Source organism: Protobothrops mucrosquamatus, unplaced genomic scaffold, assembly GCF_001527695.2.
Source record: "Protobothrops mucrosquamatus isolate PMUCROS unplaced genomic scaffold, P.Mucros_1.0 scaffold853, whole genome shotgun sequence".
NCBI classification, from domain to species: Eukaryota; Metazoa; Chordata; class Lepidosauria; order Squamata; family Viperidae; genus Protobothrops; species Protobothrops mucrosquamatus.
In genome coordinates this window covers 247000-266209 of record NW_015387108.1, presented here as the reverse complement: position 1 = coordinate 266209, position 19210 = coordinate 247000, and the positions used below count along the sequence as shown (strand labels likewise).

General features: G+C 39.1%; 1 protein-coding gene across 1 annotated transcript in view; it reads left to right on the top strand.

Annotated features, from left to right (window-relative positions):
* The window catches only part of FAM120B (family with sequence similarity 120B), a 36739-nt gene extending 17950 nt beyond the window's left edge, over positions 1 to 18789 (top strand). Inside the window, exons 7-11 of the mRNA XM_015819046.1 lie at positions 12841 to 13047; positions 14501 to 14609; positions 15160 to 15297; positions 16777 to 16834; positions 18645 to 18789. Of these exons, the coding sequence (XP_015674532.1) occupies positions 12841 to 13047; positions 14501 to 14609; positions 15160 to 15297; positions 16777 to 16834; positions 18645 to 18657 (525 nt within the window). The 3' untranslated portion in view covers positions 18658 to 18789. The remainder of the gene's footprint in view (positions 1 to 12840; positions 13048 to 14500; positions 14610 to 15159; positions 15298 to 16776; positions 16835 to 18644) is intronic.
* The last annotated feature ends 421 nt before the right edge of the window (positions 18790 to 19210 follow it).

Here is a 19210-nt window from a genome sequence, read left to right as displayed (position 1 = left end):
ATAAAAATAGAATATCTGGTGAACTAATAAGATGATTTTTATAAAAACAACACAAGTTGATAAGAAAAAAATGTTATATATGGACGCTATTATTATTTTTACAAACATAAAAAAATGTTTATATTTAACCATTTATGCACTGAAAATATTAACAATTGTATTTGTTTAAGATTGAAGAAGGAGAATATTATTGGGAGAAGGGAAGATCAAAGAAATATACTATTAATTAATATATTATGGGAGTATAAAAATTAATTATTATTGACTGTTAATTAACCACCATTGATCGGGGTTTTTTTTCAAAATTTATGAACCAAGACAACATCCTGTACACTAGGCACTAAGGATTGTTATTATAAAAAAATCAATAAAATATTTTTTTTTTAAAAAAAAAAGTCTTCCTAGGGCAAATATTTCTTATGTTGGTTTTAGCCCATAATTGAATTTTTAGACATTTCTATGGAAGAGCATGAACGGCATTTCTTGGTTGATAACCTGAATTCCCTACGACTGGGTTTGCATAACATATTAAGCCCTGATGTGCCGACTAGCCTGTAACTCACTGTGTTGCAGAAACCCAACTGAATATTATTATTTACATTGTTGTTCCAATTCAGGCAATTCTGTAAAACTGTGGTTTAGTTTACTAAGATAAGCATGCCTTTATGTACATAGCCTGTATCTATAGTACTGCCTACTCAAAATATGCAAGTTCAGCTAGCCTTTAGTTAATTGTATATGCCTGTATGAAAAATCATTTTGCAATCACAAGTTAACTTGTTATGGTTTGTGTTGCAGTCAAGCAAACTACACAATATGCATTTAACATATATTGTGGACTTGTGATACACTTGTCTGGTAAACAGTGTGTGTGTGTATGTCTTTTTTTTCTTTTAATGACTGCATGCTTAGTAGTTTTGGGCATGTGCCACTTCTTGGGGAAGGCACTGGGTGGGGCATTTTTACCAGCCAGCCCCACCTTTGGAATGTTGGCTGCTTTGAACTGATTGTTCATTCTCTTTTAACACTCCCTTGTTTGACTTCAAGGTAAATGAGCCTCCCACAGGTCGTGTGTCCACGCTATTTCTCTGATATACTGTATTTACTCTGAAATTCCAAGCATCTTTTGCCTTCCTTCTATATCTTGTCAGTACTTGTCTTGTTCTGACAGCTAAAAACATTATTGTTGGGATTTTTTTTTTAATTTGGCAGTTCTAGCTGCTCTGTCAAACAAAGAATTTGGGGTCATATATCTGCATCATGTAAGAAAAAGACCCAGGGTTGTATTTAAAACAATGTGGGCTTTTAATTTAATTGGGGGGGGGGGGAGAGAAGCATGTGTCATACAGCCAAAGACTTTATATTACAGAGCTGTTAACTGCCTGACTTTATGGCCTTAAGTTGTAAAAAACCCTAAAGCAAATAAATGAGAACATGTAATGTTGACATATTTTATTGGCATATTTATGAGCATTTTTTAGATAGGCTTACAAATTGCTCGGAAGCAGCTGTTCCTGGATAACCGTTCCTAAAGTCTGTATACATGATGCCTCCTACTAAAATCAGAAAGCTGCGAACAATGTTCCTTCCCCCCCCCCACATTTCACATTTGCTATTGTGATTGTAAATGAAAAATCATCAAATAATGATGGCAATAAGTCAACAAAACATTATCAAGTATGCCTGTGCAATTTCTGTCTTATTCTGGTGGGGAATTGGGGCTAAAATGCTTCTGTTTTCGGCACAAGAATTACATAATCAACTTTGGTGAATTTGTATTCCACAAGAAAAATTATAGAAATCATGTAAATATTTACAGAAATCAATATCTATGAAGTACCATGCTAAAACCAATATAAAAATGAATAGCTAAGATTAAAATTGCTTAATATGTTTCATTGAAAAGAGAATTATCCTCAATTTAAGTTAGCTAAAAAGGAATATTGCACCTATATTTGCCTTCATCACTACATTCTATACATTAACTAACTAAATAAGTAAAGAAATACATTGAAATAAATACGTGTATTCTCAGTAAGTGTAAGGCCTATTTTCCTATTTTAAGTGCAGTATCATCAGGCATTCTTAGCTTAACTTTGGTTTTTCCTTCTACTGTCCATAACAGAAGACCAATGCATATTCAAATTTATTTAGACATCCTAAGACATACTAAGACATGAGAATAATTCATTGTTTTGCCTTACTGTGGTGAGCAACTTTAGACATCGTGGTTTGTAAATCATGATTTTTGGAAGAGCATTTACATGTAAAACTAGTGTTACGGCATATTAAATACCATATTAAGTGGTATTAATACCACTTTACAATGCCTTGGTAAGGTCACACTTGGAATACTGCATCCAGTTTTGGTCACCATGATGTAAAAAGGATGTTGAGACTCTAGAAAGAGTACAGAGAAGAGCAACAAAGATGATTAGGGGACTGGAGGCTAAAACATATAAGGAACGGTTGCTGGAATTGGGTATGTCTAGTTTAATGAAGAGAAGGACGAGGGGGGACATGATAGCAGTGTTCCAATATCTCAGGGGCTGCCACAAAGAAGAGGGAGTCAAGCTATTTTGCAAAGCGCCTGAGGGCAGGACAAGAAGCAACGGGTGGAAACTAACCAAAGGGAGAAGCAACCTAGAACTAAGGAGAAACTTCCTGACAGTTAGAACAATTAACCAATGGAACAACCTGCCTCCAGAAGCAGTGAATGCTCCAACACTGGAAGTTTTAAAGAAGAAACTGGACAGCCATTTGTCTGAAACGGTATATGGTTACCTGCCTGAGCAGGGGGTTGGACTTGATGACCTCCAAGTTCCCTTCCAACTTTACTATTATTATTATTAATAATAATAATAACATAACTTGAAGCATTTCATCTCAGTTGAATACTTTAAATTAAATTAGTTAAATTCTAGTTAAACTAGAGTTAAACTTGTTAAATTACATTGATTACTGCTGATCATTGCTAATACAATGATCAGAAAACCATTCGGAGAAGTAACTAAAACTACGGTGCTGTGGTGGCACAGTGTTTAGAGTGTAGTATTGCAGAAAAATCTTGCCCACAGCCAAGAGTTTGATCCTGATGAGGCTCAAGATTGACCCAACCTTCGGTAAAATGAGAACCCAGATTGTTGGGGACAATATATTGACTCTGTAAATAGCTTAGAGAGGGCTGTAAAGCACTGTGAAGCGATATATAAGTCTAAGTGCTGTATCCAGATAGCTTTTGAAGAAAATAGAGATCATACTTTCTTTTGTTTCTTTCATTAAGCATTCTGTAGAATTCTAAATGTGTATAAGAAAAAGAATGAGACAAAACAAAGGTCTTTCCTATTAAATACCGTATTTTTCCGTGTATAAGATGCTATTTTTTCTTGCAAACACCCTCTTCAAAAATCAGGTGTGTCTTATACATGGAAAAATAATGGTAACCTCCGCAGCCCAGGGCATGTCTGTGTGGGTTGCCATGCCGCCTGGTGCAGGTGTTAAGCCCCTGTGGGCTTGCCACTAACGGGAGGGGGCAAGATCTTCGGCCGGACGAACTTCCGGATTTGCTGGCTCAGCTGTTTGTGCCGCCGAACAGCTGATCGGCCCAGAGAGCATCTTATACAAGGGTGCGTCTTAAAGACGCAAAAATATGGTAATCTTACCCCACAAAATGGAACCTGGGTCATTCCCCAAGTTTGGTCCATTTTATTGGTTAATTTTCTTTTGTCCCTTAATAAATAAATTCTTACTGATTATAGGACTGGTGTGCCTAACATTTTGGATTGTTTTTGATCCAAATACTATAATTTTGTAGTTCCAAATAGCCCTGGAAAAACAGATTTTGGTGTCTAATAAATGTTTGGATGTTTCAGCTTCTCTCTTTCTATTCCTTCCAGTTTTTGGTAGTTTTACAAATTCTCTTGACTGCTATTTTCGGAATGCATCTAAGTATGTTTTTAAAATGTGGTTTTTAAGGCATGTGGACAATTTCCTTGTTATTCAAAATATACTTCACCACCTTGGGATTTTATTGATGATTTATTACATTTTCCTTGAACTCACTGGGTTAGTACAGTGCATCTCTTATATTTGCTTTCCAGTGGAGCAGATACTACTCTGCATTCTATGCCTAGGTTCTGAAGTGTATTTCAACAAATGGAGAGGGATAACTTTGCTCACTGGAATAATTCATTTGGCAGGTAATGGTGGGCTTAGCTAATCAGAAGCAAATTCCATTTTGTTTAGTTAGACTTACTCCCAGGTCAATGTATTATTGAACTAGGAAGAAAGTTCCGTTGAGCTATAAGGTTTATGATAAGTAAAGTTTATTACAAGATTTAAGATTACATTCTCAAACCCGGCAGGACATATGTCAGCTATTTCTTTTTGTCAACTCCCATCAATTAAAAATATGGAGAAGGCTAGCTTCCAAAAACTAGTACTTAACTGATGGATACAATTAACAACTGCATATCAGTTGACATTACCTGTTAAATATTATACCAACTTCTGGTATATAATGACTAGGTAGTTGAGAATCTGAAATACATTCTTTCTTTAGGCTAATCGGAAAAGGGTTGGATAAAGAGAGAAGATAGCATTTATTGGGCTAATGTCTACTGCACCAGCAGTGACCTGTGCTTGGCAGGTGTGGTATGGGGGGAAGGGAGCCAGTAGTAAACAAGTCACAGCAGGCACACCTGCTTGACATCTGCTCTTGCATTCTTCTGCACCTGTCTTCCTATCTTTGTTATACAAGAGCAGGAATGCAGATCTTCACATCTGCCTATGCTTGAGGTGGAGTGATAGTATAAGAAGCCTAGTGGTGAAACTCAAGAAGATGAAGAATATTGCATGGCACATTCTACATATTTACTGGTATAGTTTCTGTGCTGACAGTCAAAAAACTCAAAGTGCATAAAAACTTAAAACAATTATATAATCCTAGCAATAATTAAAATTCAAGTAGGATAACCTATTTGCTGAATATTCAGTGGGGACTGAAACATTCCTATGACAACTATTCCCATTCCAGGTACAGTTACTTGGACCATGACTTTATATTATAGGAAAGCATAGGAAAGTACATAGAAAAGCATTCTTTCATGTACTGTTCCATATCAGTCATGGGCACAACATCTGAAGTTAGGCGTATTGTCAGGTAAGACTGTGCTAGCCTAACTACAATGTTTGGTGAATTGTGTTGAGATGAAATCAGAAGATTAATTTTGTTGTTGTTGTTAGTTGTGAAGTCGTGTCCGACTCATTGTGACCCTATGGACAATGTTCCTCCAGGTCTTCCTGTCCTCTACCATCTTCTGGAATCCATTTAAGCTCACTCCTACTGCTTCAATGACTCCATCCAGCCACCTCATTCTCTGTCGCCCCTTCTTCTATTGCCCTCAATCTTTCCCAGCATTAGGCTCTTCTCCAGTGAGTCCTTCCTTCTCATTAGGTGGCCAAAGTACTTGAGTTTCAACTTCAGGATCTGGCCTTCTAAAGAGCAGTCGGGGTTGATCTCTTCTAAGACTGACCAATTTCAACACCTTGCAGTCCAAGGGACTTGCAGGAGTCTTCTCCAGCACCATAGTTCAAAGGCCTCAATTCTTTGGCACTCAGCCTTTCTTATGGTCCAACTTTCACATCCATACATTGCAACTGGGAAAACCATGGCCTTGACTATACACACTTTTGTTGGTAGGGTGATGTCTCTGCTTTTTAGTATGCTGTCTAGATTTACCATAGCTTTCCTCCCCAGGAGCAAGCGTCTTTTGATTTCTTGGCTGCAGTCCCCATCTGTGGTGATCTTGGAGCCCAGGAAGACAATATCTGTCACTACCTCCATTTCTTCCCCATCTATTTGCCAGGAATTGAGAGGGCCAAATGCCATGATCTTGGTTTTCTTAATGTTGAGTTTCAAGCCAACTTTTGCACTCTCCTTCTTCACCTGCTCTCTCTAAAGGCAATATTGCTGCTATTACATCTACACTCAAACTATCCCTATACGATGTTCCTATACTATCAAGCCTCTACTGTCTAGTCATTTCCCAAATGGTGCCTTCAAACATATTGGAATTCAGCTTTCCAGCTAATATACCAGGATGGCTCAAAAGTAGAGAAAGTTAGTCAAAAGACTGACGTGGTGTTCTGTGAATGCCATTGCAGGGTAATCATAGTAAGTACGCATTCACACCTGTGTTTTGGAAGTCTTTGGGATCGGCTCTGGACCCAGCTGATCTCATTGTACTAAGGTACTCCTTGACTTACAACAGGTTGTTCATTCAAAGTTACAGTGGCACTGAAAAAAAGTGACTTACGACTGCTTTTCATACTTGCGACCATTGTAGCATCTCGTGGTTGGCATGATCAAAATTCAGACCCTTGGCAACTGACATTTATGACGGTTGCAGCATCCCGGGGTCATGTGATCCCCTTTTGTGACCTTCTGACAAGCAAAATCAAGGGGGAAGCCAGATTCACTTAACAACCGTGTTACTAACCGAACAACTTCAGCCAAACACTTAACAACTGTGGCAAGAAAAGTTCGTAAAACAACTACTGTCTTAGCAACAGAAATTTTGGGGTCAATTGTGGTTGTAAGTCGAGGACTAGCTGTATCTGTTTTGGAGAGCAAAGTCAATTTCATGCTGCTGTTCATTAATAACCCCCACAAAGCTGATATTTTCTTTGCATATCTTGTGAGCCAGAGGTCCCCAACCTTGGCAACTTTAAGACTTGTGGACTTCAACTCCCAGAATTCCTCAGCCAAGCTGGCTGAGGAATTCTGGGAGTTGAGGTCCACAAGCCTTAAAGTTGCCAAGGTTGGAGACCCCTATTGTCAGTGATCCATTTGTTTTCCACTTGGGAGGAATTCTTTCACCCTATTCACCTTGTCTCAACCAGTTAATTACTGGTAGTTATTATTAATAACTGCCACCACTTGGTAGGGGTTTAGCATTCTGTTCCTTTTGTGTTGATATCTTCCTCAATCCAAGTGCCATAAGAGCCTGTCCCGTGGTCACAACTATTAGCTAAAGTGCTTACTTGTAAAATTGCCGACTTGTTATTATTTCATTTTCAACATCCCTAGGCTTTTTTTTGTAATGTACTGTAAGGATGATGGCACAACAGCCAGGAAGCAGTTGAGTTTTTCAGTCCTTTTGTCTGCTTTCTTTTCTAAACCCCAACATCTATGTAGCTCCCACTCACAGTAACTTCTCATATATATTTTTTTCGCTAGCAGATGGCTATGCACAAATAAATATTTTGTTTTTGTCAACAAATAAGGACAGAGTCCTAGCATTTTCTTTTCTTTCTATGCAAAGTGAAAATGAAATGTTTATTACTCCATGATTGATGGTAGCTCTGGAGGCAAGATACTGATTTGATTATACTTTTTGTGTTTTTCTGTTGGCCAGCTGGAGTGGGTAAACACTGATTGGTTCATAGTGTTCTCTGTGTTTCAAGGTCAGGAGAAGGGAAAATTGTTGCAGATCAGTTGCAAACTACTTTGTGAAAGATTGAAGAGTGAAAAGTTTGGTGGTGTGGAACTGCCCCAAGTCAAAATAAGGAAAAGGAATTATTTATATGCCTCCACTTCTCACTATTGTTTCAGGAGTGAAACATATTTCAATGTATCAAACATATTGTTTCATTTTTTCATTCATGATTGTATGAGTATTGTATGGATGGTTGCTGCTTTGTCAACTGGCATTTCCTCTACCATTTTAAAACTGCATCAGAGAATGTAATGTGAAAAAAAGATATTTGTGGCTTTCTTTATCTCAGGATTTATTTCGGTGGACAGCATAGCCTGTTCGAAGCCTCCCTTACAGCCCATCAGAGGCATTCAAGCCTTCTAAATTTCCCAATCTGTTTCCCACATATTCTCCCAGGAATGTTGTGCTCCCCACAACCTGGTAAAGGTTTGTTTATATAATGTTTGACATATACAAAGGTAGAGGGATGCATCCTTTGCCTCTCCTGTTAGGTTTTTTTTTCTTAGCTTGAATATTTATGACTTTGTGGAGAAGAAGTAGAATGTTGATGTATGAAGTGCTGCTATAAATCTCTGTACTCCAGAAGCCCATCCTCCAGTCACGAAATAGTAACGAAAATGTAAAAGATTTTTTCCCATTACATAACACAGAACTCTAGTGATAGATGAGAGAGGGAGAGAGAGTGATGATAGCTTAGTTAAAAAGTTGAGAGTGTATTGACTGATGATGATAGAAGGAGAGAGAGAGAGAGAGAGAGATTTAGCCCCCCTTGAGACTAAAAGACACCTAAGGACAGTGATGGTGAACCTTTTAGAGACTCAGTGCCCAAACTGCAACCCAAAGCCCACTTATCACCGGGTGCCGGGTGGGCATGGCCACACTGGTCATGGCAGACTCGGTGGGCGGGGCCAGGGTGGCGGGGGCCAGTCCCTTGCCATCTCCGGGGCACGGCACGCGTGCCCACAGAGAGGGCTCTGAGTGCTGCCTCTGGCACACGTGCCATAGGTTCGCCACCACTGTCTAAGGACATAAGTCTGTCTAATCCAAGCAACATTGGTTGCCTGTTCATCAACTTCAGCCCTTACAGTATGGCTATATAAGAGCAGGGGAGAAGGACAAAGGGAGGGAAGCAGTTTGAATGGCCCCACTCACTGTATCACCTACAGATGGCTCTAGACATGTTCCACCCCAAGAGGACAGAAAGTTGTCCATATCATGAGTATAGCTATGATACTCAATGTCATTCTGCTTTTTTAAAATTTCTATTGAATTTAAAAGTGAATACAAGCATCTTAAATTGCAGATCTTTAATTTCATGCATTATGCGATCCTTGTACCTGTATCAGCTAGCTGCCATATTTTGCATTATATGATTCCTAAACACCTTTTAATGGTAACCCATTGCAGTAATAAAGACTGTTGTTACCATGGTACAGTGATGGCGAACCGTTTAGAGACCAAGTGCCCAAAAACTGCCCCAGCCCGCCTCTGCTCTGTCCCCGCTTTGCCCCACCCTGCCCCCAGCCCGCCCCCACTCCGTCCCCACCCCACCCATTCGCAGAGCCACTCACCACCTCCATGGCCTGCCGCAGATCACCCAGGTGGCCCAGCAGCGCCATGGTGGCCACGCCCTCCACCTGTGCCCCGCAGCATCAACTGCGCGTGATGGGGCGTGAGGGCGGAGTCTTGTCCCCGCTGGCCAGCTGCCATGTCGTTGGTTATGCTGCTCCGCGCAGGCCATGCTCGGGCTGACTCTCCTCCAGGGGTGCTGCTGGTGAGGGGGATGCGGGGCTGGGGCAATGGCGTGTGTGCCCACAGAGAGGGCTCTGAGTGCTGCCTCTGGCACGCGTGCCATAGGTTCGCCACCACTGCCATAGTGGATGTAATAGTGCAGAAGCCCTCCTAACTACAGTTCCTTCCTATGAATCCAGTATTAGCTGAGGATCAGGGAACACACTCCCACACTTCGGATCTCTTACTTCGTGTTGATCCTCGGTCCTACCAACACCCACCTTCAATTCTACACTGAAACCAATTTACAGCTAGTCCTTGACTTACAATCATGCATTTAGTGACCGTTCAAAGTTACAGCAGCACTGAAAAAAGTGGTTTATGACTGTTTTTCACATTTACGACTGTTGCAGCAATCCCAAGGTCACGTGATGATAACCTTTTGCAACCTTCTGACAAGCAAAGTCAATGGGGAAACCAGATACATTTAACAGCCATGTTACTAACTTAACAACTACATTGATTCGCTTAACAACAGTGGCAAGAAAGGTCATAAAATGGGGCAAAACTCACTTAACAACTGTCTTGCTTGCCAATGAAATTTTGGCCTCAGTTGTGGTTGTGGTTGTAAGTCAAGGACTATCTGTATAGAGTATTTGTATTATTCTATCTATAATGTTGCTAATGTGATTTTTTTTTTAAAAAAATGTGTTTTCCAAGTTGAACTCTAGTTTTTAATTTTATCTTTTCTGCTTATGTTTACAAACTTAGGTATGAAATGAAGGCATGGTCCATTGACAATGTTAAATATGTAGCATTAAAGCTAAACCCTATTTTTTTTAAAAAAAAATTAAGTGGCATCAGAAAAGCAAAGGCCTCAATTTTTGAGTTTCAGAAAACGAATACATAAATTTGCTATCAGATTTTGCAATAACAAAATAGCTTTTGTTTAGCAGGCTTGAGTTCCAACTTACATAACAAACAGCCCTGTCAAATTAGGATTTTCTGTTCCTTATTTGAGAAGGAGGGGAAGGGACGTTAGTGGGAGTGGCCTTCCTGAAATACATGTAGTGACATCCTAGCATTAGACTAGAATTGAAAATTGGGGATTTGTCATTTCTGCATCAGTTTTGTCTGATCTGGGTGCCCTCCAATGTATGGATTTTAATTTCTAGAATTCTTGGTAACAGCCATATTGGCTGGGGGATTCTGAGAGTATATATGTATATCTCCTCCCTGGTTTCTGCTGACAAGAGTGAGGGGGAGCCTGTGGCCTAGAGGTTAATACAGCTGCCTAACATGCAAGTTGCCCAGGTTCGAATCCCAGAGGGGTATGACTTGCTGATGAGAGCTAAAGAGCTTGAAATAGCTATAGTAGTCTCCCTTTAACTCTTTGTCAGCCACAAAATTTTGAATATATATATATAAAGTAAAAGAGTTACTGAGCTTTCGTCGGCCAGACTGCCGACATGCTTGTTTATATTAAACGGTCTTGTTTATTTTTATCCTAGTGTTCGTTTTTCTAGATTTTTATTGATATGTGTATACCCAGGATTTGCATTTTTAATGTTATTAAGGATATATACACACTCACACACACTGTATATGAGATTCAAGGGAACTGATTTTTTAAAAAATGTCTATGCAGTTCTAATTTAGGACATAATTTAGCATATATATTGCAATCTCCATTGTGTTCACTGGGGGAGAAAATGTTCTCAACTTGTGCTGATTAGCAGCTCACCCAAATGGTAGGTGACATGTGGCTTCCCCTTTTTCTCAAATGAAAAGGGGCCTATTCCTGCTGTAGTTTCAATATTCCACTTGCCATCCACTGATTCTCTGCATCACCTTTGGTCAAAACAGGAGTACAGGAAACTCTTCTGGGGGTTGGTTCAAACAGAAATCCCTTTGAACTTTGGAAAGGAATTTAATTGGCTTGAGTTTGATGAATAAACATGGCTTTATTTGTAGTGAGTTCCTTGGTCTGTTTTGATTTTTGAATTCTTCTTCGTTGGGACACTGAAATGTAAAGCGATATTGGGTTGTCTGTTTAGGTTCACTCTGAGCCTCAGCTTACAGTAAATATGAGTTTTGTCCTACCAAAGTATCACTTTACACAAATCTGCCTTTGTGGAGCTCAGCAAATAAACCTTTCTAGCATATAAACCCCAAACTGCTGATTTGTTTACTGTTAAATATTTACTGTGACGCATTATGGAACTGGTTATTCTAGTTTGTCCCTTCTAGCCAATGCTGAGGTTTTAAGATCTTTCTTATTTTTAGCCCTCTTGTCTGGGCTACTTCTTTGATTAGGCAGGAAGGACTAACGTGAGCTCTAATCTTTAACACACACATAATATAACTGTATTTTCAAAATAAATAGCACTGCATTCTGGTGGGAAAAGGGAACACAGAGCTATAATATTCTGTATGTTTGATTGATGTCACTTAAACTGACTGAAGGGAACTGAACTTACCACCTCTTTGGAGAAGGGGGTCAACAAAATATATGTTAGTAGCCTATAAGTTTCCATGGTCTTAGATAATGGGTAGCATTAAGAAGAAAATAATTATTTTAAGATATTACTGATCTTTCTGCACAAAGTGAATTAATTTTACCAGAATGTCCAAAGCAGATGAACAGTACCTGAAAGCTTTCTATCATCATATCCTTGCTTCAGCATTCTCCTTTGTTAACATGCTCATAATAAATTAAATTCAATATGTTCTTTTGCTAGATAATTTTGTAAGGTAAAATTAAACTGTCTCTATCTAGGGAGTTTCATAGTTAAGCAAGCATCTTAATCCAATTATTGGTAATCAGAATTCAGTTCTGCCAGCCATACCATGCTGGTGCTGCCAATAACCTTAACATTGTATGTGTTTGTAGTACAAATTCTTGTAGGGTTCATCATACTATCGTTGTCTGATTGCGTTGTGTTGTCTGGAAATGGCTTCTACATCTACCATTCTGGGTTAATACAACTTTTATATTTGCCAGGTAGATGGTTCTGTGTCACTACTACCTTTGGAAACAGCCATATATTCTGTGGTTTTATTAAAAATCCTCCCATACTGACATCCAGACAACTAGAGAATAGGGACATAGGACATACTGTAACAATAAACAAGGGTTCCTACTAATACCAGTGAATCTGATTGGAAGCCCACAAACAAGACATGAGCACAATGGTAGTTTCACTGCCATGTTCCCTAGCAGTTCTTGACCAACTGTGGATAGACTACAGGTCTGGATGGTTGTAACACCCTAGAGTTCTTAAATTGGATGGATGGACGGACGGACGGACAAATGGATGGATGATAAATTTCCTTCCTTAGTAGCCTGGAAATTCTATGTGATGTATTCCAACTGTATCCAGGATGCAGGGTGATACTGGTAACCACACGATTCATGCTTGATGGAGGAAGCCAGTAAGACACATTTTTATATTTCTTCCAGATTTTGTTGCAGAACATGGAACTACTGTATTTTTCTTTCCTGACAAGCCATTAATGTATTGTATTAAATGTAAAAAACTACCATTCTTACCTACAGGAACCATATTAAAGGCCATTAATTGCTGCTCTCCCTTTCTCTTTTTAACAGCTTGCCCAAATTGATTCAAGAGCAGTACAGCTTGGTTCTGTCTTTGTCCGGGGCCTGGGTGTGCTGGTGATGGCCAATAGTGCCTGCGGTTTCCCCTTTCGAATGGAAGATTTGATGCCATGGCATATATTTGATGGAAAACTTTTTCAGGAAAAATACCACCAAGTTCATAGAGGATGCCCTTTATATCAGCTCCTGGAACACAATGCAAGTATACAGTTTTGGTTTTAGGTTGAGTAAAACCTTTTTGTACTTAAAAAGGTCAGCAATGTGTCTGTGTCTGTGTCTGTGTCTATGTGTGTATTATGTATGTATTACATTTAGCACCTGCAATCTCCCAGACTTTCCTGGCTAATGTTTGGTTAATGTGGAGAAATGGACTCAGCTTTAGTCACAATTAGAGTTGACATAATGAATTCAGTAGGACATAGGTTTGTCACAATCTTCTCTAAGCATTTACTAATCATGGTTCTAGTTTTAGAAGTGCTGTACAGTCATGGAATATTTGTAATCTCTTCAGATACTTCAAAGAATACTCTATGTTTATAAAGGAAGGACTAGATCAGCATTTCTCAACCATGGCAACTACAAAATGTTTGGACTTCAATCTGCAATTGAAGTCCAGATATCTTAAAGTGGCTAAGATCAAGAAACACTGGACTATATAAATACTGAAATGTTGATGCAAGGACAACTGTCCACTAGAGAGCTGATATATTGCTATTTCAATAAGTTTCATAAAAATGAACAAAACACTTCTATCTGAAATAACACTTCGGTTAGAAAAAGCCCAGGCTTTTATATATTAAAACTAGCTGTCATGTGTCTGACTAATGAAACACTTCAAAGAACTTTCAGGCATGGTTTAACCTAAAAAAGCCTTTATTGATGTAGAGGCGTGTCAGCACGGCATGATGGATGCCAAGATCTGAATTTCCCTTCCCTTTGCACATAACATTCCAGGCATTTCCCCTCCCCTATTTTGGGGTCATGATTCACATCTTCCAATTAACCTGGAGGGCAAAGATTCACTTCCGTTCCTTTTCCCGGGCTTTCCTTACTAATCTCCCTTTTCTCTGTCATCTGAATTAACTCTAAAAATACCAGACAGTTCTGCATATTTTGTCAAAGCAAGAATATTCAATATTAGCAGCGTTGACACTAGCCTTTTAAGTTAGCAGAGGCTTTATGGACATAGTTCTAAATCATGATTCAGTAGTTGCTGAATGAATCTAAGATTCATGCTCACCATTTCAATCTTTTCCTTGTGCATGAGGAAGGTTTAAAAAAACTATTGAGTTTTGATTCATTCATAATTGGACAATAAGCCATTTTTTAAAGGAAGCCATACCCGGAATTGGAAAAGTAGACAAGCTGCTTTAGTCTAATCCAGTGTTTCTCAACCTAGGGAACTTTTAAGCTAGATGGACTTCAATGCCCACGTTGGCTGGGGAAGTCCATCCATCTTAAAAATTGTCCACACTGAGAAAGCCTGGTGTAACCATATTTTATCCATCTCTTTGGATGGTCTAGGGATGGACTGGGTTACTAGCACATACTTTTATCATTAACATCTGAACCAAACCTTTATGATTTCATTTTAATTTGCCTCAAAAGAAGTGAACATTTCTCAGAGTTACCAATACTACTTCGCCTACAGGAATTACGATGCACAAAGTTTCAGAATCTGATGGACCTTATTTCCAAAGTAAGCTCAGCAAATGGGAGGAAAATCCAGAGCAGACCACGACCAAGCAGCTTTGTCATAGGTAGGTACTACCTGAATTCTTCAGAAAACTCACTGCATGTGACTCATGAGAATATATCCACCTTTGCCAAGATGTAAGATCCAATGGTACAAAGCTTCGCAGATAAAATGTTGATGTGCTGTAGTCCAACAATATTTGTTATAAAAACCGAGTAGTCATGAAAGAAGTAAATTGGAAATAAATGCCTTATTTGATTTCCTGTATCAATAGAACTCCAATCAAAAGAATGAGGGTGCTCCATGTACATGTGAGAACGTTCTTTTGGAAAAAGAGATATGCATTCTTCATGTAGGACAGGATGCACTCAGAGTATACCAAATCCTGTTTATACAAGAAATTGATAAAATCTTAATTTTGCTTGAAACATGTGTATAATAAACCTCACCTCTGTTGCTTCTATATTTTAAAGAGGTAGTAATTACATGTTCCACATTTTTTCCATTCTAGCTTAAAAACCAAAAGGCTTTCATCTACAGAAACTTCATTTTAAATGCAAATATGGGGCTATTTTTTTCATCAGTATATTGTCACTGGCCAACATTTTCTTTAGGGAATCCTGGAAGGGGCAGAGGTTCTCACCGGAGGCTTCTGAACAGAAATCCTTCTCCTTTTCATCAGCCCCAGTGCAGGGAAAGCCAGTGGAGAGGGCCTCAACAATCTGGTTCCTTCTCTGAATTTCAGCCCTCAGGTAAAAAAATAAAAATAAAAAAAATCACACATTTTACAACTGAAATACCAAGCTATAATTTTGAAATTATTTACTTATAGTTTTTTTCATCTCACTTTTTTTTTTTAAGTTAAAGTATGAGTCAAGGTCTTGATCGTAACCCTGAGAGTGGTCAATTGATTTTTATAGAGTGAAAATAGTGAGTAAACAAGAAGAGGGCTTATTTTAATTATGAGGCAAAGCTAACTTTTCTAAGAAGGACAGAAAAAAATATCCATGTCAAAACAAAGTTATCTTATTGCAGCGTATCTTTCTTTCTCACGTATCAGCAGGATTTCCCTGCTTAAGCAAAGACATTCTGTGTTTGTTTTGTATCAAATTCTTAAGGAATTTCACTAGCCAGTCCGCCAATTGCCTGTCTTCTCTTGTCCTTATTTGTTCCTCAGATCAGTAAAGCTTTTGTCCAGAATCTCTGTTGAATGGTTCTTGGACATACTTGAAAGTGAGCTCTGAATTGCAATAAAGGCGGTTCCCACTTTCAAGCTTGAGTTTTCTTCAGTTTTTCAATGGGACAATTAAAATATCACACTTAATTGTCTGCAATTTGGCTCTGTAATTGTCTGTGGTTGGCAGCCTTATATTAGTCCTCTTAAAACATCAAGCTTAGAGCATCTGTTAATTTATCAGCTGAAATGACAAAAGTGTGATTTACCATTTTAAACAACGGTCTGATCAAGTCTCTCTCTCTCTCTAGCACTTCTTAGCTGTTTAAGGGTTGAGAGAGAGAGAGGTGCAGTGGCAGAATAGGATACTAGTGAAAAGATTTTTTTATATATATAGTAACATTAGGAAGGCTTTTTAATGGATATAACTTTTTAGCTTAACCTGCTTCCAAGCTCCTTGGAAGAGTAATAGAATTCATCCGGGACTTCCCAACTACTTTACTCAAATCATTTTGAAGACAGATGATCCCTCGGCAATATTTTTGCTAGACATTTATCATACTTTTTGAAACAACACTGATGGCTAATTCCAAGATTTACAGTGTCAATATACTTAGATGGCCCCAGAATGGAGAAGGGTGGTTTAGAGAATCTTGCTGGGTAAGAGAGGAAATATGTGTGGAATATTGGGTTTATTGTTTGTTGTGTTACTTCTTCAATCTCTTTCTCCCTCCCTCCCTCCCCTAAAAATGAACATCCTTTTCTCAGATTATAGATCACATGTTCCATGACAAATTGTAAAATCTGTCCTTCCAGTTTCTTTTTCCAGTCATGTCATTATAGTTCTGAGATGTTTTGTGACTGATGGGAAGGCTTTCAGTTACATATGAGGTAAAATAGCAAGGACTGAAACAAAAACACCACATGGGTCAAGAACAGACATCACTCTGAGCATTTTGAGGGACTGTGACTTCCTAAAATAAAGAAATAGTATTTGCAAAGTTCTAAAGAACATGTTTCTTCGCATGTTATAAATTAATCTGTTCCCACACCTCAGGTTCACAATATAGACCAAGACACCAATCCTTGAGGGGACAATGCCAATTTGTTCCTAGGTAAGTAGGTTTTGAAGAAACGGGATAAGGGAAGGAAAACCGTCTTTAACATCTGTATAAAGTCCCTGGGAGAGGTCATCTGTTGATTCAGGTGAGATGTCATCAGTGTTCTGATGATACTCAGCTGTACATCTTTACCCTGGGCCAGGGGTAGGCAACCTTGGCTCTTTTATGACTCGTGGACTTCAACTCCCAGAATTCCTGAGCCAGCCATGCTGGCTCAGGAATTCTGGGAGTTGAAGTCCACGAGTCATAAAAGAGCCAAGGTTGCCTACCCCTGCCCTGGGCCAAGCTGCAGATGCTATGTGAATCTTGACCTGGTAAATGGAGGCTGTTCAGATCTGGGTGGAATAAAACAGACTGAAAGTGAACCCAAACATGATACAGGTAGTCCTCGGCTTATGATCACAATTGAATAATTTCCACTGCTAACCAAGAGTCGTAAAATGTGCTCCATTTCACAAGCTTTCTTGCACAGTTGTTAAGTGAATTGCTGCAGTTGTTAGTAACATAGTTGTTAAATGAATCTGGCTTCCCCCTTGATTTTGCTGGTCAGAACATTGCAAAAGGTGATCATATAACCCCAGGACATTGCAACCGTCATAAATACATGCCAGTTGCCAAGTGCCTGAATTTTGTTCATGTGGACCGCAACACCCGTAAGTGTTAAAAATGGCCACTTTTTTCAATGCTGTTGTAACTTTGAATGGTCACTAAATAAAGGGTTGTAAGTCGAGCATTATCTGTAGAGTTATCATTTGTACAGAAGGGATCTCTGCCAGCTCCAGTGATAACTCTTGAAAGGGGGGGACACTTCCCCAAAGCAGCAAATCCATGACTTCCTCCTGAACTGATGACTGTTACTAGATAACTATATGGAGGCTGTGGCCTAGGAACCTTAGCCTAGTTTGAGGAAGGAGTGAGAGGTCCTAGTCATAGTAACCCACACCTTTATCCCTACTTGTTGGTTTACACTCTGCTCAGAAGACCATTCCGAAACTGGCAGAAGTACTAACTATGGTACCTCCTATATTAGAGCATCAAAAATCACTAGAATCATGTAGCATCTAATTGTAGCATCTAATTGTACAGTCAATTGGGTGCAATTCAGAGTGCTGATTTCAACCTATAAAGCCTCCTATGGCTTGGCATCAAGATGCTTACAGAACTGCCTTCACCTCACAGTGAAGCAGTCTGCCTGTCTTTCCCATTGCATCCATGCTGCCACCATATTTTCATGGTCTCTCAGATATGCAGCTCACGGGCTGTTTTTTCAGTTGCAGCCCTCATGTTATGGACTAGGCTTCCCAATCTTGACAACTTTAAAATGCATGGACTTCAGCTTCCAGAATTTCCTAGTTGGCTGGGGAATTCTGGGAGTTGAAGTCCACACATCTTAAAAGATGCCAAGGTTCGGAAACCCTGCTCTAGAGCAGTGTTTCTCAACCTCAGCAACTTGAAGATAAGTGGGTTCCAACTCCCAGTATTTCCCACCAGCCAGTTGGTCCACACATTAAAGTGGTTGAGGTTGACCAACACTGCTCTAGGTATTTAATTTGGTTCCCTTGTTGTTGCCATTCAAGAGGTTTTCAAAATACCGGTAGCTGTTCCTGAAAGTTTTTGAGGAGTGAATGGTCACCATTGTGCCAGTTGTATTATGGAAGATTTATCCCAATTGTGGTTGCTAAATGAGGATTTATCTGAATTATTGTTTTGTTATCTCCCATGCAAATGTTTGCAGGGGAGAGGTTCTCTCTTACTAGAATGAATTGTTCATTTTTGCTTCATAACTATTTTCTTTTGATTTTAGATGGCCAAGATGACACTCCTCAAGTCTATGAATGAATAAGACGAGTTTGAGCAGAGAAGTTCTGTTCTTATAATATACGCAGTTTGAATAAATGGGGTTATTGATCGATTTGTTTTTATGATTTGTAAAGCATAACGAGGCACCATATATATTTCACAAAATAAGATGCCTTTCCCTTTAAAGTTGCATGTTCTCATATATTTGCACCATTGACAATAGGCTTTCTTTCTAAAGAAATAGTTTTCAAAATCTACAACTGAAATATACAAGTAGAGGTGGTCCTTGACTTGCAATTATTCATTTAGTGACTGAAGTTACAACAGCACTGAAAAATGACTTACAACCAGTTTTCATGCTTACAACTGTTGCGGCGTCCCCACGGACACATGATCAAAATTTCGACGCTGGCAACACATGTATTTACAGCAATCAGACTCTCCCGGATTCATAAGACTGCCATTTGGGATCTTCCCAGCCAGCTTCTGACAAGCGAAGTCAATGGGGGAAAGTGGATTCACTTAACCATTGAGTAAGTTATTTAACAACTGTGGTGATTTGCTTAATAA